This window comes from Leptonychotes weddellii, chromosome 15, assembly GCF_054177405.1.
Source record: "Leptonychotes weddellii isolate Sample4059 chromosome 15, ASM5417740v2, whole genome shotgun sequence".
NCBI lineage: Eukaryota > Metazoa > Chordata > Mammalia > Carnivora > Phocidae > Leptonychotes > Leptonychotes weddellii.
The window spans coordinates 20,694,943-20,715,478 of NC_138383.1; the positions used below are offsets into that span (position 1 = coordinate 20,694,943).

At 41.0% G+C, this 20,536-nt stretch overlaps 1 protein-coding gene across 2 annotated transcripts in view; it reads left to right on the forward strand.

The window, feature by feature from the left end:
* NPEPPS (aminopeptidase puromycin sensitive) overlaps window positions 1-12,884 on the forward strand; it is a 91,203-nt gene extending 78,319 nt beyond the window's left edge. For both annotated transcript variants that reach the window (XM_081805107.1, XM_081805108.1), the window contains 6 exons: window positions 3,816-3,958; window positions 4,399-4,455; window positions 8,044-8,151; window positions 8,657-8,812; window positions 9,129-9,176; window positions 11,969-12,884. In XM_081805107.1, the coding sequence (XP_081661233.1) occupies window positions 3,816-3,958; window positions 4,399-4,455; window positions 8,044-8,151; window positions 8,657-8,812; window positions 9,129-9,176; window positions 11,969-12,121 (665 nt within the window). In that variant the 3' untranslated portion in view covers window positions 12,122-12,884. The remainder of the gene's footprint in view (window positions 1-3,815; window positions 3,959-4,398; window positions 4,456-8,043; window positions 8,152-8,656; window positions 8,813-9,128; window positions 9,177-11,968) is intronic.
* Window positions 12,885-20,536: the final 7,652 nt, after the last annotated feature.

The following is a 20,536-nucleotide window of genomic DNA, read 5'->3' on the forward strand; positions in this document are numbered from 1 at the left end:
GGCGCCTGGGTGGCTCAGTCGTTAAGCGTCTGCCTTCGGCTCAGGTCATGATCCCAGGGTCCTGGGATCGAGCCCCGCATCGGGCTCCTCGCTCCGCGGGAAGCCTGCTTCTCCCTCTCCCACTCCCCCTGCTTGTGTTCCCTCTCTCGCTGTGTCTCTCTCTGTCAAATAAATAAATAAAATCTTAAAAAAAAAAAAAAAAGAGGAATAGCTAAAGGGAATTTTGGATTATTTTATTTATTATTACCCTAAACACCAGGCACCTTATATGTACAACTTGTAAAGATACTGAGAGATAGTACCTGAATTAAGGAAGTTATTTACTTTCTCCATGTGTTCTCTCCTCTGATTATTTCTGTAATCATATATTTACTCTTTTGCTGTCCTGTAAATGTTGGGGATGGTGATCTTAAGGCTTTATATATAATTATTTTCTACCATCTGCAAATAACTAAAGATGGTATTTCCTCCCGAGCAGTCTTGATCTGGGATGGGGTCTTCTGCAATAAGAACAACAGTAACAATTACCTAGAGTTCTGTGTTTTCCCTTCATTGATTCAACAAATATTTATGTACCTAGTAAATACCAGGTTTTATTCTGGGAGCTTTCACAGTAGTGAAGAAAGCATTGACCTTTGTGACTTGCATTCTAGTGGGAGACACAGCAAACCATTAAATGTGTGATATTTTAGGTGGCAGTGGGGATCATGAAGAAAAATACAGTTAGGTGAGGTAGACAAAGAGGAGGAAGCTGGTAGCTCATAGAGAGTGGCCAGAGCAGCCGTCCCTCGGGATGAGAGGATACGTGAGCATGAGCAGAGAGCTGGGAGGCTGTCTAGAGGGAAATGGTCCAGAGAGGGAGCAACCAGTGCAGAAGGCCTGCGGCAGGAGCTAGTACATTTTGGACTTTCACTGTTAGTGGTATGAGAAACGAATTTGAGAGTTGAAGCAGAAGACCATGACTGGATGTATTCAGCTGTGTGAAAACCAGACTGGAGTCGGGAGGCGAGAGAAAGGAGCAGGGAGACAAGTTACAAAGCTGTTTCAGTAGTCCAGTTGAGGCGCTGGCTACAGCTCACACTTGTAGGTGGTAAATTCTGTGGATGTTTTGAAGGTGGAACTGAACCTATTTGGTGGTGGACTGGCTGCAGTGGAGTAAAAGGAGCCCCCACATTCGGGCCTGAAGGAGTGAAGTTGCCATCTACAGGAGTGGGGAATGCTGCCATAGAAGCAGGCTGGGCGCAGAGGCAATCAGGAGTTGGGTTTTGGACTTGGGAAATGGGAGGTCCTTTTAGACATCCTGGTGGAGAGTATCATGCCTAGAGGTCTAGGCGGAATAAATCCATTTAGTGTGTAGGTGGTATTTATAGCCATGAGACTGGATGAGATCACGCAGGGCCTGATGTAGGTGCAGAGAAGAAAGGTCTGAGGACTAGGTCCTAGGCGAGGCTAGGATTTGGAGATTGGGTGGAAGAGGAGCAATCAGCTGGGGAGACTGACTGACCAGTGAGGTGGGAGAGTCAGGAGGGAGGAGATGTCCGGGAAGGAGAGTTATCCACATGACAAATGCAGCTCTGAGTCAAGCAAGATAAAGGAGAATTGAGGATTACATTGGCAGATTTTGTGGAGTGTTGGAGACCAGTTTTGGGTTCTCCGGACTAGGAGTAGGGGAAAAGGAGACAGCACACTTAGACAACTTTTTAAAGGAGTTTTGCTGAAAGGGGGGTAGACTGGAGTAGAGGCATTTTTTTAATCAAGTGGGAGATTTTATAACATGTTTTTGTGCTGATGACAATGATGAATGAGTAATAGAAAAATTCATGATGTGAAAGAGAGGGGAGTAGTAGCTGAGCAATGGCCCAGTGATGGAGAGGAGTCGGGGTCCAGGGGAGGAGTTGGCTTTAGACAGGAGCACAGATCCCAGAAACAAGACAGGAGAGGGTATATGAAGACAGATACAGGCAAATTAGTGGATGTTGTCCTTCTTTTTCATGGTGAAAATATGTAAAACTTTTTGGGCTCAAACACAGCTTTGTGAAATAGGGAGAATGTCTTTAGCTTTCTAGTTTTATAGATGGAAGAGTCAAACAGCAAAATAACAAAACATTGTCTTGCATCACATAGCAAGTCAGTACCAGAGCCAGAATTATAAATTGGTTCTTCACTAATGTCCTCTTGTGTTATCTGTTGATCTCCTGTGGTTTTCTTAAACTTACTTTTTACCGAGTTATGATTTAAATGTAGCAAGGTGCACATAAATTTAAATGTTACAGTTCAGTGACTGTTGACAAATGCATACACCTAAGGAGGTTGCCTTGGGGCCCCGTCCCGGTCAGTCCCTGCCACTCAGGTGCCCCCTACCCGTCCCATGCAGGCAAACACTGTTCTGCCTTCTTTCAGCCTAGATTAATATTACGTCTTCTAGAACTTTATGTAAATGGAATCCTAATATATATTCTCTTCTTATATCTGGCTTCTCTCGCTCAGTATAATGCTTAAGATACATCCAGTGTGTTCGTTCCTTTTTATTGCTTAGTGGTATTCATTGTATGAATATACCATGACTTATCTGTCCATTTTGGTATTGCAGTCCATCATTGCTGGTGTTAACTTTTTTTTTTTTGAGATATAATCAGTATATCATAAAATGGACCTTTTTAAAGTATACAACTCAGTCTTTTTTAGTTTGTTCACAAGGTTGCACAACTATCACCACTATCTAATCCCAGAACAATTTCTTTAGCCTCAAAAGAAACTGCATACCCATTGGAAGTCACTCCCCATTCCCTGGCAACCCCCGTCCCTGGCAACCACTAATCTGCTTTCTGTCTCTATGGATTTGCCTACTCTGGGCATTTCATATCCGTGGGCTCATGCCCCATGTAGCCTTTCATGTCTCACATTTTTCACTTAGCAGAATGTTTCCAAGGTACATCCATTTTGCATTGTATATCAATACTGCATTCCTTTTACAGCTGAGTAATACTCTATCGTATGGGCATACCACATTTTGTATATTCATCACTTGATGGATGTTTGGATGGTTTCTACTTGACAGTTGTGAATATTGCTATGAACATGTGTGTACAAGTTTTTGTGTGGACAAAATGCTTTCATTTCCCTTGGGTATATACCTAAGAGTAGAATTGCTGGATCATATGGTAACTCTGTGTTTAACCTCTTTAGGAATTGCCAGGTTGTTTTTCAAAGTGGCCACATTTTACACTCCCACCAGCAATGTATGAGGGTTCAAATTTCTCTCCATGCTTGTTATTATCTTTTTCAGTAATCCTAGTGGGTGTAAAGTGGCATCTCATTGTGGTTTTGATTTGCATTTCCCTAATGACCAATGTTGATGTGCTTATTTCGCATTTACACATCTTTGGAGTAAATAGATCCAGCAGAGGTTGATTTTTAAATCTAAGATTTCAATTTATTATACACAGCGTACTGGTTCTGTATGTGACCTTTCCCTGAATCTTGGGTCAAAACTGCAAGATCTAAGCCTGTTCCTTTCAAATATAATCCTTAGCAGTGTAATTACCTAGATGGAGTGAACATTTAATAAATTCAGATCAATGGCATTTATAGACCAAGTCAACGAATTTATTTGTCTGTCTAGTCTGTTTAGCACTTCATTTCACTCTTACGATTTGAATAATGTAAATCAGGTGTTCTCTCAAGTACTAAGGTAATTGATTGTGTTTGTTCAAGATGGTAGACATAGTATGACACAATTTATAAGATAGCCAGGTGGCATATTTGTGAAAACAGGATTTTTAAGCAGTTTCGTGTCTCTTTTATTTCTTAATCAGGTCATCTAGATGCACTCCTGAGGGGCTTGGTTCTGGGCAAACTAGGAAAAGCAGGACATAAGGCAACGTTAGAAGAAGCCCGTCGTCGGTTTAAGGACCATGTAGAAGGGAAGCAGATTCTCTCCGCTGATCTAAGGAGTCCTGTAGGTTTTCATGATAAATAACCTTGATTTCTAAGCGACTGCATCATGTGTGTAGTATGGAATGTATTTAATGGTAACCAAAAATGACCTAAGTACTGACCCACATGTCTGACTCTGATTTAATACGTGCCATTTAGGTGGTTTGTAGCCAACTTCTCCTTTGTTTAAAGTTTCTCAGACCACACTCTGGTGCTGAAAGGTGATCATCAGTGCACCTTTCCCTGAGAGAGCTGGTGTGAGCTGCTGTTACTACATGCTATCTACCTTGCTGGTGTTCAATGTGGGCTCTAAGCTCTTTGCCACAATTTGTAACGTAACATCCACACACAGCTGTTCATAAGTGTTTTGACTCGCTTTATGTCTTTTCTTAACATTGGACTATTTGGAACAAGATAGATTTACTCATATGCCTTCTTTTTTGGTCCTGTATTCTCTTGTAGGTCTATCTGACTGTTTTGAAGCATGGTGATGGCACTACCTTAGACATTATGCTAAAAGTGAGTAAATTTGGAAAGGGCTCCCATTTTCTGCTGTTGAACTTGAATTGACACAGAGATTATGAACTTTAGGTGGTTAAAAGTCTGGGCAAAAGAAATACATGCAGATACGCATATCGCAGACAGGCAAATACTAAGAAACTATGGGAGGGGCGCCTGGGTGGCTCAGTCGGTTAAGCGTCTGACTCTTGATTTCGGCTCAGGTCATGATCTCAGGGTCATTAGATGGAGCTCCATGTTGGGCTCTGCACTCGGCAGGGAGTCTGCTTAGGATTCTCTCTCCCTCAGCGCCACCTCCCCCCCATTCTCTCTTTCTCTCTCTCAAAAAGAAAAGAAACTAGGGGAGAAATATATAATGTCTTCTTCATGTATACTACCAATACGATGCCAAAAGTCATCTAATTTCTTCACTTCTTTTTTTTATTCGTAAGTTTATGCATCTTAAATCTAAAAATTGAAATGTTCATTTTGATTAACATGTCAAGTTCTTAAAATTCTTCCCTTCAGTGTAAACTTACTAGGGTACTTCCCATTTTAAAGAAAACGTTTGTGTCTGTGCTTAGAAAGAGGATAGATGGGGGCGCCTGGGTGGCTCAGTCGGTTAAGCGTCTGCCTTCGGCTCAGGTCATGATCCCAGGGTCCTGGGATCGAGCCCCGCATCGGGCTCCCTGCTCCGCGGAAAGCTTGCTTCTCCCTCTCCCTCTGCCTGCTGCTCTGCCTGCTTGTGCGCTCTCTCTCTGTCAAGTAGATAGATAGATAGATAGATAGATAGATAGATAGATAGATAGATAGATAGATAGATCGATCTTTAAAAAATGGGGGGGATAGATGATCAGGTGTCTCAAGGGTTTGAGCTATGCCAGTGCCTTTTATGAATGGACAGGAAATTATGTGACCTGCCTGCATTGCCTCCATAGTTTTCCCAGGGTAGTTGGCATGTAATTAAACTCTAATACTAATACTGTGGGACAAGCGCTGTCTCCAGTCCCTGTCCATGTAGTTATCAATCTAAGAAATAACTTGACTATTCTGGTTGCATTGCAGATGGAGGGAGCTGAATCTATTACCATCAAATAAAATGCGCAAAATGTGCCTAAATCAAATCTGTAAAGCCCATTCATTTAAAGACCTGCACTTAGGGGGGAACAAACAAAACAGGAATGGGATGTACTTTATTACTTCCATCTTTAATGGATTAAGAACACTTTCCTGATCTCAAGTGGATCAGAATTGCAAATCTAATTTCTAGTATTTAGTTTTAAACAAATCCTGTTTAAATGATTAGAATAGTTTGAAAAATACAAACTTGAAGAAACTCAAAATGTGCCGCTTTAACTACTGATCTTGTACAAGAGTTTCCTTCTAATAATATAAAAATTATACTTTGGGTTTACCTTTCAATTAAATGACATTGAGGTCCCTTCTCATTCTTAGTATTCTGTGAATCTGTGCACTATAAATCATGTATTTCTTTGCAGATGAAATCAGGTATTTGTGGATTTTGTCTTTTCCATAAAAGTATGGAACAAAACAGGGGTTCTAGAATTCTCGTGACAGATAACTTAGACATTTTCATGTCCTGTCATACTTCAAAGAACTTACACTAGTACTAGTATGTATATTTAATAAGTGTTTGCATCTGTTAACGCAAGGGAGCTGACTTAATTCTGCTTTACTATAGGAAGAGCTCTAATGAAGGCCAAATTAGGTTTCTTCAAGAAACCAGTTGATGGGAGATGAGGAGGATTGTTTTCTGTTGGTAATTTAGGAATAATGAGACAGGATAAAAAAATACATATATATCTTTTTTTTCAAAGTGTATTTGGAATGTGGTGTTATGGTGCCATCTAGTGGTCTAGTGTAACAGGTTCTCCCTGGGGAAAACAATGCTTCCTGAAAGCCAGTGTTCAGTCAGGCCTTGAGTATTGGTGCTGAAAAGGACCGTAGAAATTATCTGTCCACCCCGCTCATTTTACAGATGGGGAAACTGAGATCCAGAGAGGTTAAGGACTTAGTCAAGATCACACAGCTAGTTAGAGGCAAAACTGAGACTAGAACCCAGGTCTTCCTGACTTCCTATTTATTTCACCACACTGCTGCTCAAAAGAGTCCAAAGGAAAGGAAGAGGAAACTGGGACCTGTGATGGGGTCTACAGACACTGGTCAGTATAGAATCTTCAGTGGGAGAGAAGATCAACAGTCTATAGATTAAGTTGTCTTGGAGAGGCATCTCATATGCCCTTGTAATTCTAATTTTTTACATGTATAATAATGTTTTGCTTCTGATTATTAAAAAAAGACTTGGTATATTTACTATGGAAGATTTAGAGACTATAAAAGTATAAAGAAAATAAAACTTACCTGTAATTTAAAAAATTTTTAAAGGTCACAAAATAGCAGGTATAAGATGATCTTATTTCCAAGTTGGTGATGTGTACATATCATAATAATTTAATTTTTTCTTTCCCTTTTTTCCCCTAAAGATTTTATTCATTTATTTGAGAGAGAGAACATGAGTGGGGGTGAGGGGCAGAGGGAAAGAGAGAAGCAGACTTCCCACAGAGCAGGCAGCCTGACGCGGGGCTTGATCCCAGGACCCTGAGATCATGACCTGAGCTGAAGGCAGACGCTCAACCGGCTAAGCCACTCAGGCGCCCCAATAATTTAATTTTTTCTTTTCTTTTTTTTTTTTAAAGACTTTATTTATTTTTTGACAGAGAGAAACACAGTGAGAGAGGGAACACAGGCAAGGGGAGTGGGAAAGGGAGAAGCAGGCTTCCCGCGGAGCAGGGAGCCTGATGCGGGGCTCGATCCCAGGACCCTGGGATCATGACCTGAGCCGAAGGCAGATGCTTAACCATCTGAGCCAGCCAGGCGCCCCTAATTTTTTCTTTATGCTTCTCTATTTTCCTAATTTTCTGTGTTCGGCATGTGCTGATTTTGCAGTTGAAAAATGTGATGGTACAGAATCCCACTGATCAGAGACTCATGAATTAATATTAACATTTATTTTTACTATTAGAAATTAAATTGATTGGGGCGCCTGGGTGTCTCAGTCGGTTAAGCGTCTGCCTTCGGCTCAGGTCATGATCCCAGGGTCCTGGGGATCGAGTCCCGCGTCGTGATCCCTGCTCAGCAGGGAGCCTGCTTCTTCCTCTCCCTCTGTCCTGCCGCTCCCCCTGCTTGTGCTTGCACTCTCTTTCTCTCTTCAAATAAATAAATAAAATATTAAAAAAAAAAAAAAAGAAATTAAATTGATGACCTTCAATGGTATTCGTGATGATTAGTTTGTTCATCTAACATAGAACATTAGTCAGACATCATACCCGTCAGATCTTGATGTTAAACTGCTCAGAACTGATAAAAGCCATTCACGTAGTACACACTTACATTTAATGACTTACTGTAATGGCATATGATAAATGTAGTGCCTGAACATCTTGAAAAGTATTCTCTTTTGTTAATTTCATACCCTGCAATCTCAGCCAATGAGAATATAGAGCAAAAGTTTGGGGGAGAAGCTCACACAAGCATATGCATAACTTCTAGGAGAGTTAACTAATCTCTATCTTTATTTTTTCACTGTAGCTTCACAAACAAGCAGATATGCAGGAAGAGAAAAACCGAATTGAAAGGGTCCTTGGGGCTACTCTTTCACCTGAATTGATTCAAAAAGTCCTCACGTTTGCACTTTCAGTAAGTTACAACAAAAACTGCTTATAGAGGGAATTGTAACCCACTGATCTGGGGCAAGTGTCTTTGATTCAGTATCCTCTTGATCTGCTTTAACCCTAAACTAAGTCTTCCTCTTAGTCTGGGGAAAATGGAGTGGACTTTTGCTACTGACCTATATATCTCTTTCTAATGGTGAGAATCAGAATAGTTGGAAGCAGAAATAAACTGGAAAGCCTATTTATCCCTGTACCTATCTTCTGTCTCTTCCTTTCTTTACCCTGTAGGAACCCAAGCAAATATCTGTTGAGTAGCCTGTTTGTACCTGTCTCAATGCTTCATTCTCAATTTGGCTCATCTTTAGGTTAAACAGTCTCCTCTTTGCTGGAAGCTTCTGGTGCCAGTTATTCCTAAAACAAGGGATGAGGGTCTTCAGTGTGATTACTTGGGTACCTCAAAAGCATTTGCCATTCCTGCCCCAGAAGATGTTTTGAATACAGTAGATTTTTAGTTCTCTTTCTATTTTTAGGAAGAGGTACGTCCACAGGACACTGTATCAGTAATTGGTGGAGTGGCTGGAGGCAGCAAGCATGGAAGGAAGGCTGCTTGGAAGTTTATAAAAGACAACTGGGAAGAACTTTATAATCGATACCAGGGAGGATTCTTAATATCCAGACTAATAAAGGTATGTGAAGATTTTTATTTTGAGTACCTCATTTATCATGGATGTTATTTAGAGACATCCATGGTTCACTAGGCCTATAGACTATGGTCTTTGCTCTCTAAGAGTTTCTAAAGACAGAGAGAGGGAGGGAGGGAGGAAGAGTTTCTTTAAATAGTTATTAGCTTTATTAAAGGGCTTGTCCATCACCCATCCTGCACCCTCTAGAATATTCTGAAGTTGGGAGAGAATGGAATGATTCGTTTTTAGGAAAAATGGAATTTTGTTCCTAGCCTCTTTTAGTTGCATTTACTGTTTAAACCATTATTTTTTTTTTCAGCTATCAGTTGAGGGATTTGCAATTGATAAAATGGCTGGAGAGGTTAAGGTAAGCAAAGTGCTGTTTACTTTTTACTTTTCAAGGTAGTAAGTAAAAACACTAATGAGCCAAATTGTAATCTTAACAGTGTTGGGGTCATGCTGTATTTATCCTTATTTTTGCTTGGAAAAAGACAACTTGGGTTGTGTCTTTAAAGCTTGAAGAATTTGGGGTTGGAATCATCTTTGAGGGCATTGAAATATGGCTGAAAGAACCTGGAACTTGGAATCAGTCAATCTGAGTAGAAATCCGTGCCCTGCCCTATTTAGCTATGTGACTTCAAGCAAGTTTTTAACCCCTATGAGCTCTCTCTGTCTCGTCATCCATAAAATGGGATGATAATAAGATTGTTATTTAGAGTAACTAACATAGTGGGACGGAATGGAGTAGTAGGTTCTTGATAGTTTTTTCCTTTCTAATAACCTTCCTAGATCTGCCATATGCACAGGGAGACAAGATGGCTATGTAGGGGCTCTCCTCTTAGCCTTTACAAAGGATAATAGTTAAGTGTAAAGTTCAGCATTTGAGGAACAAATCTACACTGATTAGGAAGATCTTAACTTCAGGGGCGCCTGGGTGGCTCAGTAGTTGGGCGTCTGCCTTCGGCTCAGGTCGTGATCTCAGGGTCCTGGGATCGAGCCCCGCATCGGGCTCCCTGCTCGGCGGGAAGCCTGCTTCTCCCTCTCCCACTCCCCCTGCTTGTGTTCCCTCTCTCACTGTGTCTCTCTCTGTCAAATAAATAAATAAAATCTTAAAAATAAATAAAATAAATAAAGAGATATTTGATTCTGGAGAATATTTAAAAAAAAAAGAAAATCTTAACTTTAAGCCTTCCATTGCATTTAATTGTGAAGTACTTTTGAAATGTCATTTTCACCTTCATCTTCTTGAAGGCAGTGGGGTTATGAGGCGTAAATTTGGAAGTTCTGCAAGCTGTAGTGTTGTTTCATTCACTCTGCGAACCATTTTAGGAATAGGATTTTAAGAATTCAGATCTTGAGGGCGCCTGAGTGGCTCAGTTGGTTAAGCGACTGCCTTCGGCTCAGGTCATGATCCTGGAGTCCGGGGATCGAGTCCCGCGTCGGGCTCCCTGCTCGATGGGGAGCCTGCTTCTCCCTCTGACCCTCCCCCCTCTCATGTGCTCTCTCTCTCTCATTCTCTCTGTCTCAAATAAATAAATAAAATCTTAAAAAAAAAAAAAAGAATTCAGATCTTGAGAAAACAGTGAAAGACTTGATCTCTGCCTTCATTTAGTTTACAGAGTATATTGTGCAAACAGTTCCTTTATTGTAAAGGATATAAGTACTCTGAAGAAGAAGTACATATACTGGGTTTGGAGGGGAAGAGCAGTGAGTGGCCAAGCTGAGGCTGGTTAAGATAGGTAGAGGCCAGACCGTGGAGGGCCTTGTAGGCCGTATGAACATTTTCCTAAGAGTGGAAAGCCCTTGAATTGCTTATAAACAGTGAGTTGATGTGATTTTTGTGATAAAAATTTCAGTCTGGCTGCAATGTGGAGAATAGTGTGGAATAGGGAAGAGAAGATGTTGGGATGCTAACTCTCCAAGCAAGAATGATAAAGTAGCTTGGGGGAGAGGGAGTAATGAAATTCAGGGGGCTTGATTTTGTTAATCTTTAGTTCAACAAATATTTACTGAGTGGCTTCTCTGTGTTGTGAACATACCTGGCAGAGGAAGAAGGAAGAGTCGAGGAGGATTCCCAGGTTTCTTATATGTAAATGGTAGTGCTATTTGTTGAGATGGAGTGAGGGGAAGTCCTGTATCTTACTCAGGCCCTAAGGAGCCTTGGAGCGAGGGCCATTGTCATCTGTGTAAACAAAATAAGGTTATTGATTTCTAAAAGTTCTAGACTTAATCTGATGAATTAGTCATTCTCTCTTTTACGCCTGTGATGACTAGTTCAAAGACCCCCATCCTTTTGCTGGTTGGTATTTAAGAGAGAGAGAGAGAGAGAGAGTGGGGGGAGGGGCAGAGGGAGAGAGAGAGAATCTCAAGCAGACTCCCCACTGAGCCTGGAGCCTGGAGCCTGACTCGGGCCTTGGTCCCAGGACCCTGAAATCGTGACCTGAGCTGAAATCAAGAGTTGGACACTTAACTGAGCCACCCAGGCGCCCCAAGAGTTGCTTTGTTTTCTGTGAAACTTGGCATACTTCATTAGAAAATAGTTTATTGCATCTTTAATCAATAAGCTTTGTGATAAATTATAATAAACTCAGAAATAGTCTTGTATGAAAAATGTGAGTCTGTGGAGCAGTAATCGAAGCTTTGTGGTTTTGTCATCCTTCACAATTTAATCTCTATTAGAAGCAGCCAGAATGTGTTTTGAGTCCTTAAGGACTCTGCCTGCCAACTATTATGTTAACAGTTTATATGGGTTTCTCTTTAATCTTCTGGAGTAAATATTTTCTCATGAATGAGAAAACAGAAGAGTTAATTTAACTAAAAGTCATAGGCTAATACATGACCAAGCCTAGATTTCAGTCCCAAGCCTAATTCCGAAGCCTACACTAACCACTAGATGATGAATCTGAAAGAAAGGCCATAGGTTCTATCTCTTTATTAACTTTCGATTCAATTTTAAGCATATATTTGGAGAAGAATTCCTATATGCAAGTCCAAGAAGCTGCTTGTTTTCTTTTAGCCTGGGAGTGGCAATGGTAAAATTTTCATGATTGAAGCTTTTGAATCCTTTACAGAAAGTGGGTATTTTTTCATGACCTGTGATATTAGTACCTTCTTACTATTGCTAGTAATGATCCTACATTCTGGGTTGTTTTATACCAGGCTTTCTTCGAGAGTCATCCGGCTCCTTCAGCTGAGCGCACCATCCAGCAGTGTTGTGAAAATATCCTGCTGAATGCTGCTTGGCTAAAGCGAGATGCTGAGAGCATTCACCAGTACCTCCTTCAGCGAAAAGCCTCACCACCTACAGCGTGAGCCCTGAGCACACCCCTGCTGTGGTCCTGCTGCTTGGCTGCTGGGGGGATAAGGTGGGGCTACCGAACAGCTGATTCACATGCCAAGAATTTGGAGTCTTCTTTCAAACCAGTGGGGTTGGACAATGAATGTAGTTAACTGGTTCCTGCTCACACTCCAGAATTAAATTCTATTGAAAAAGGAAAATCAGCAATTCAGCAAAAAAATAAAAATAAAAATAAAAAATAAAAAGTAAAAATGTAAATATGATAGTAATAAAATAGAGCATAACGAAACTGTGAAACTTCCTGAAGCCTTGTCAGTGGTTAAAAGTATTTAACACTCTCCTGTTAATGACAGATGTTCTGTTTTTATAACCTACCAAAAGGAAACTAGAGGCTTCTGGGTGAAGAACATTTTTTGTGAAGTAGGTTCTGCAAGCAGCCTACAAGCCAAGGGTAGTGTCCATTGCTGGGAATGGTTAAACGTGAAAGGCTGATAGCTGGTATAACATAGAGTCTGTGCATAATTCCAAGTGTTTTTTGGTTTTGTTGGGTTTGTTGGGTTTTTGGTTTTTGGGGTTTTTTGGTTTTTTTGTTTTTGTTTTTGTTTTTTTGTTTTTGTTTTTTTGTTTTTGGCATGGGGACTGATCGGGAAGATATATTTTCCGCATAACTCAATCTGAACCAAGGATTATAATTTTCCTCCATGCCTTCCCTTCTGTGTGACCACCCGGCCAAAAGGGAAAAAAAAAAAAAAGATTAAAAAAAAAAAAAAAACCAAACCTCTCCTGGTCTGGGTTTATTCTTCCTCTTAGTTCACCCCCAACCTCCACCCCCGGTGTCCTTCTTAGAGATCAAGAAATAATAAGGAAACATCTTTTATAGCCACATTAAATAAGAGAAACTGATATACATTATTTTTTCTTTCTTTTTTAAGATAACTTTTAAGAGCCCTGAGATGCATATAGGTGAGACATAGAAATGAAAGGGTTTTCAGCCAGGCCGTCCTGAAGGAGTTACTCTGCTAAAAAACAAACAAAATGGCCGTAGTTGTCCGACAGGCCAACGGTTAAACCTCTCCATGGCAGTATCAACACTGGCTTCTCCCGGTTCACCGTGGACGTAGAAGAAGTCAGTGGCCGCCGCTGCAGCGGCCGAGTATTAGCGGTGACTGGACAGAACAGCAAAGACCATAAGCCTGTGTGTGCCACTCCTTGCTTTAACAGTGTATCCTACTAACAAGCCTCACCTACCTGACCCAGTGAATTTTAACTACACCTCATTGCTTTCCTCTGCCCCTACCTTTTTTCCTTTTTTTTCCTTTCTTATTTTTCCTTTTTAAAAATATTTGTTTTGTGTTATTAACAGGAATTTCGTATTTGGTGTGGCTTAACTCTATTTCAGAAGGTCATCAGATTGTGAGACTGCTTCCTTGAAACATTTTTGTGCTATTGTTTTAAAAAAATAATAATTAAAAAACAGTTGGCGTTAATAAAAATGTCAATGTGAAATTGATGTCCTGATTTCTTTTATTCTCTTTCATAAGAAACTATAAACTTTCCTGTCATTCACTAGGATTGTAAGAAGTTTTACGACCAGAGGATTTTTTGAGTCTAAGAAAATCCAATTTCTGAATTCCTTAATGAGTAATACCTGAACAGAAAAATCCTAAGATTCTTTCTAAATTCGTTCTGGATGCTCAGATCTCTTTAGAGATCCTTAGAGTTAGCATTCGGGAGTTAACTTGAGACTTACCAGTTCCCGTTTATCGAGGCTTTCCTGTCCAGGGGCCACACTCATGGCTGAGCTAGAGGCCATCTAGGCATGTGCTTAAGGCATCAGCAAAGCAGGGACACTAGAAAGTCTGAGAAAAGAAATCCTCTTTTAATAATAAGAGCTCAGGGGGCCCCTGGCTGGCTCAGTCAGTAGATTGTGTGACTCTTGATCTCTGGGTTGTGAGTTCAAGCCCCATGTTGGGTGTGTAGCCTACTTAAAATTAAAAAAACCAGAAGTTTATAATTAAAAGTTATAGAAAGAAGGTACTTCAGTTTCAGCATACATGCAAGTTTTGTGTTTAATAGTTTAGTAGTTTGAATTTCGCTGGGGCAGAAGTGGTGCAGGAAATCTGCGTCCCCTTCAGAGCTGCTCTCCATCCTGTTCTGTGCCCCTGGAGGGGCTGGCCTGTATGGACTGCATTAACAGGCTCCTTTGCCCTCTGACTTCAGGCTGTGTTGATCCAATTAGTAATACCTTTAACATCAAAAGGCATGAGGAAAGGATGGTCAGGGTATTTATTCCCCAGGCTTCCTCATCCCCAGGTCACAGGGATCGTCTATGTTGCTCTACCAAAGACCATGACTCCTAATTAAGCAGCCCTCTCGAGCTTCTAGCTCCTTCACTTTGCCCCTTCAAACCTAGGAATAGAACTATTCCCCTACTAGCTCTGGATTACTCCATTATTCCTTGTTGGTTCCCCTGAACTTTGCCCATGTCTTTGTAAATAGTCCCCTTATTAAACCTTCTTCAAGTTACCCAGTTCAAGTGTGTTCTCTGTTTTCTACTAATATCTTGACTGATTCTGGCACTGGAGTCCTGATGATTTGGGTCTCTAAAGGTCTTAATTCAGCCTTTTCGGTGTCAGATGTTTTACTTTATTGTTTGTCTTCCAAGTAGCTCTCTATCAGGTAATATATTCATTTTACAGGTGAGAAAGCAGGCTGAAAAAAATTAGGTAAAGTAGTTATACAACGAATAACTTAGAACCAATGGTCAGCCCAAGCTCACTGGTCTCTAAATCCTGTGGTCTTGCTAATTGTCATGTCTCCACAATTAGAAGATCATGCAGTCAGACTGGATCTAGGCAACAGTTTTAAATATATTGAATGATCTTCCTTTAACCCTAAGACTTCTTGGTTAAAGCTTTTAGTAGAGATCAGAAAGTTGGAAAAGAAGAGAAATGTGGGGCACCTGACTGGTTCAGTCAGTAGAGCATGTGACTCTTGATCTCAGGGTCTTGAGTTCAAGCTCCTCAGAGCTTGCTTTAAAAAAAAAAAATTTTTTTTTCTAAAAAAATGGGATGAATGGGTTAATACTTCCTATAGAGAATTTTATATTATTTTTTATTAATGGGAAACAATAAAGCTTTTTGGAATACTACATGGTGGTGGGTGAATTCTTAAACTTCCAGTTTCTAAGGATGGGTTTCAGGATGCAAGGAACCCCTTGAAATTACTTGTAAAGAATGTATCTCCGTAGTGTGCAATTTAGAGGGTATGAGAGGAGTTCTGTAGCTTTAAAAGAGTTCTTTCAGTTCTATTACCCAAACAGGTCCTAGAATGTTATCAGAAAGACTTGGAGCCACATCTGTAGGGTTAGTGATTCTTTTTCTTACCAGGGCAGGAAAAAAAAAAAAGCTTCTGATCATCTATTTATAGCATTGAATCTATATTTACAGACAGCCTCAGTTTTGATTGAATAATCAATTACTTGGTGAGAAATGACTCTCCTCTTACTACACATTGGTTTTAGGGTCTCAGCATTGTTGTTTAATTTTTTTATAAGACTGTCTTCTCTTTTGTGGTAGTACAAAAACTCATCCAAGATGGACCGTGCCTTCTTGTACCGCCCCTGGTCGACACAGACTGGCCAAGGTGTTTGGTTTCAAACACAAGCGTAAGTGATAGGAGACCCCGGTGTTAATAAACATCAGGCCAAACAGCTGCTTTCCCTCAGAAACCACATCAGAGCATTGGCGGTTCCATCAGCACACGCGATGGAAAACGTGATCGGTGGCAGGGCCAAAGGAAGGAGAGCGGGTGCGGTTGTTAGTGCCACTTGTAAAAAGGTCTGGTTGCCCCTGCAGTTCTGTTGCTGGCATCCGGCGGCTGTAGCTTTCACCATTGAACTTCTGGTTCCAGTACTGGGCTAGAATTAGCAACAGAGGAGAAACCTAGCTTACTATTAATCTACGCTTTCTCAGGGAAGTTGCCAGCCGCTGACAGCAGACATGCTGCCCACCAATTAAGATGACTACCGGGAAGAAAAAGAATTAAATCTTGCAATAGTTTGACTGACCATACCAGTCTGGTCCTCTGAGACACCTGCCTCCCCCTCCACCCCCAACCAAATTTAACCTTTGTCACCTATTTGACAAATTGTGCAGGTATATTACATTATACTGCAATTTCAGCCCACTCTATTAGGGGGCTGATTATCTACTTTGTATTATATATGCTAATCTTACGGATATTCTCTTCTTAGTGTTCTCTCTACTATTTAGACTTCTAAGGAAGTTAAGAAAACTAAATATTGAATGGCTAATGATTCAACAGAAGTCTCAAGAACACAGAATGCAAGATAATGAAGAAGGCGAGATGGAGAAACAGTTTATCAGAAAAAGTACAAAACATTTAAAATAGCTGACATGAATGAGGATGGATGAGATGATTGTTGCTTTCTTAAGATTTTTTTTTTTTTTTTAAGATTTCATTTACTGATTTGAGAGAGAGGGAGAAGGAAAAGCTCCCTGGGGCACGATCCCAGGACCCTGGGATCATGACCTGAGCCGAAGGCAGATGCTTAACCAACTGAGCCAACCAGGCACCCCGTAAGACTTATTTTAGAGACAGAGAAAGCATGAGTGGGAGGGGCAGAGGGAGAAGGAGAGAGTTTCTCAAGCAGCCTCCATGCTGAGGGCAGAGCCTGATGCACCTTGAATTTCAGGACCCTGAGATGAGGTCCTGAGTCAAAACAAAGAGTTGGATGCTTAACCGACTGAGCCACCCAGGTGCCCCAACTATTGCTTTCTTAATAGGTCAGTTCCCTCCTCTAGGAATAGAGCACTTGAAAGTCAGGGGAATATAAAAGGGTATGGTAGGATGAAGTTAATGCTGTGGCCTTTAAGAGTATAAAGAAGTACCTTCTCTTACTTTGTTCTTTTTCTTTTTTCCTACCCCCTTTACCACCACCCTTTGGGGCTTCTGGCAACCACCAATCTGTTCTCTGTATCAATGAGCTTGGTTTTTTTGTTTTTATTTTTTTTAAGATTTCACATTTAAGAGAAATCACTCGGTATTTGTCTTTCTCAGTCTGGCTTATTTCACTTAGCATAATGCCCTTAAGGTCCATCCATGTTGGCAGATGGCAAGATTTCATTCTTTTTTATGGCTGAGTAATATTCTAGTGTGTGTGTCTGTGTCTGTGTCTGTGTGTGTGTGCATGCTACAATTTCCTTATTCATCCATCCATTGATGGACACAGGTTGTTTCCGTATCTTGGTTATTGTAAATAATGCTGCAGTGAACATGGATGGGGTGCATATATCTTTTTGAGTTAGTATTTTCATTTTCTTCAGATAAATACCCAAAAGGGGAATTGCTAGATCGTATGGTAGTTTTATTTCTAATTTTTTAAAGAACCTCCATACTGTTTTCCATAGTGGTTGCGCCAATTTACATTCCCACCAGTAGAGCACAAGGGTTCAATTTTCTCCACATCCTCACTAACACTTATTTCTTGTCTTTTTGATACTAGCCATCCTGACAGGTATAAAATGAAAGCTAATTGTGGTTTTGATATGTATTTCACTGATGATTAATGATGTTGAACATTATTTCATGCGCCTGTTGGTCATCTGCATATCTTTGAAAAAATGTCTATTCAGATCTTATGTCCATTTTTAATTGGATTATTTGTGAAGTGTTTTTTGCTATTGAGTTGTATGAGTTCTTTATATATTTTGGATATTAGCCCCTTATAAATACATGATTTGCAAATATTTTCTCCCATTCAGTAAAGTTTGCCTTTTTGTTTTGTTGGTTTCCTTTGCTGTATAGAAGCTTTTTAATATGATGTAGTCTCACTTACTTATTTTTGCTTTTATTGCTTTTGCTTTTGGTGTCAGGTTAAAAAAACATTGCCAGGACCTATGCCAACTATGTTTTCTTCTAGGAGTTTTATGGTTTCAGGTGTTATATTCAAGTCTTTAATCCACCTTGAGTTAATCTTGGTATATGGTGAAAGATAGTGGTCAGGTTTCATTCTTTTGCATGTGGCTTACCATTTTCCCAACACGGTTTTTTGAACAGACTGTCCTTTCCCTGTTGTATATTCTTAACTCCTGTGTCATAAATTAGTTGACCATATATAAATGTGTTTTTTTCTGGGCTCTCTGTCTTGTTTCATTGATCTGTGTGTCTGTTTTATGCCAATACCATATTGTTTTAATTATCATAGCTTTGTAATATAGTTTGAAATCAGGGAGTATGATGCCTCCAGCTTTCTTCTTTCTCAAGATTGCTTTGGCCATTCAGGGTTTCTCACTTCATTCCTCGAACAGTAATAGAATATACGGATGATCTCTGTATAGACAACAAAACAGTACATGACTTACATAAGACAACATGGCTACCAAATCTGGTCTGCTCTCCCTGCCCCTGCTGACACTCTTCCCAGAAGATGGAAGGTTCTAGAGCTGCGTGTCCAAGTACAGTAGCCTCTAACCATATGTAGCTATTTAAGTTTAAATTCAAATAAAAACTAAGTTCCACATTTCAAGTGTTCCATTAGCCACATACAGTTAGTGGCCACTATATTGGACAATACCAGATACACATCATATTCCATCACTGAAGAAAGTTCTGTTGGACCACCCGGTTCTACATCAAGTGTATGCAAGTGTATTTTTTGTTTATGGTAGAAAATAGTTACATAATGTATGTTCTTCTTTACCAGCCTCATTGTAACATTGCTCTTCATCTAAGAACATTGTATCACTAACCCCTATCGACTTAAAATTTTATTTCTGTTTACAAATGTAATACAGGGGAGCCTGGGTGGCTCAGCTGGTCAAGAGTCTGCCTTCGGCTCAGGTCATGATTCCAGGGTCCTGGGACTGAGCCCTGTGTTGGGCCTGCCTGCTCAGCGGGGAGCCTGCTCCTCCTTCTCCCTTTGCCCCTCCCCCCACTCATTCCCTTCCTCTCTCTCTCAAATGAATACATAAAAATCTTTAAAAAATATTAAGAATTAGGGGCGCCTGGGTGACTCAGTGTTAAGCGTCTGCCTTCGGCTCAGGTCATGATCCCAGGGTCCTGGGATCGAACCCTGCATTGGGCTCCCTGCTCGGCGGAAGGCCTGCTTCTCCCTCTCCCACTCTCTCTGCTTGTGTTCCCTTTCGCTGTGTCTCTCTCTGTCAAATAAATAAAATCTTAAAAAAAAAAAAAAGTATCAAGTCTTAAAAAAAAAATTAAAAAATTAAAAAATACATGGGGCACCTGGGTGGGTCAGTCGGTTAAGCGTCTACCTTCGGCTCAGGTCATGATCCCAGGGTCCTGGGATCGAGCCCCGCATCTGGCTCTCTACTCAGCAGAGAGTCTGCTTTTCCCTCTGCCTCCTGCTTGTGCTCTCTCTCTCTCTCTCTGTGTCAAATAAATAAATAAAATCTTTAAAAAAATACAAATGTAATACATTTTTTTTAAATTTTGAAGGGAAAAAACAAGTGACTATCTCTTCTTATAAACCTGCCTCCCAAAGACAATCCTGATTACAGATGAGTTTGGGAAATATTCCTCCAGCTATGTTTTCACACTCCAGTTTATGCATTTAATTCTTTTTAGTAATGAAGATGGGTTATGCCCCTTTTGCTTGCTCCTCTTTGTAGCAGATGCCACGCATTTTCAGTCTTTGCCTCAGGAAGCTAAGTGTGCTAGGCTCTGACCTGTGACCCCTGATGTCATGCTCTCAGTCCTGAGGAGTTGCCTTGAGAACAAATAAACAGTTGGCAAACGCACACCTTGAGAAGCATTTCTTCCTTGGTCAGATGCGCTGATTCACGCGTGTTTTCCAGCCTGACCGCCTGACGTGAAACGCCCGTTCTGTGGGGCGCGCACATTGGAGGAATGCGCCTTTAAGCTCCGCGCTCCCTTAGTTCAAGGGGTTCATGTAATGAATTCACTCAGTGCTCTTTCCTCACCGGAGATGCAAACGGCCCTGTATTTGGAACTAACATTTGCAACCCTCTACACCGCCGCCTGCGTGTTTAGTTACAGATTGTGGTGGTTATATCGCCATGAACTGGACTTCGGAAGTGCTGCGGTGATGGATGTCACAAAGACTTTGGTGAGGACATGCAGCTGGTTTGGGGGGCGGGGAAGGAAAAGAAGAAAAAAGTGCCCTTTCTCACAGACTGCAGCCGGCAGGGACTTCAGCTCGCTGCAGTTGTTGAGACGAGGCCACAGGTTCGTCCCAAGGGCCCGGCTTACCTGCCGGACACCTGCCGCGGGAGCCCCACCTGCTCAGCAGGGAGTCTGCTTCTCCCTCTCCCTCTGTTGCTCCCCCTGCTTGTGCTCTCTCGCTCTGTCAAATGAATAAATACAATCTTAGAAAAAGAAGAAAAGATGGGGCGCCTGGGTGGCTCAGTCGTTAAGCGTCTGCTTTG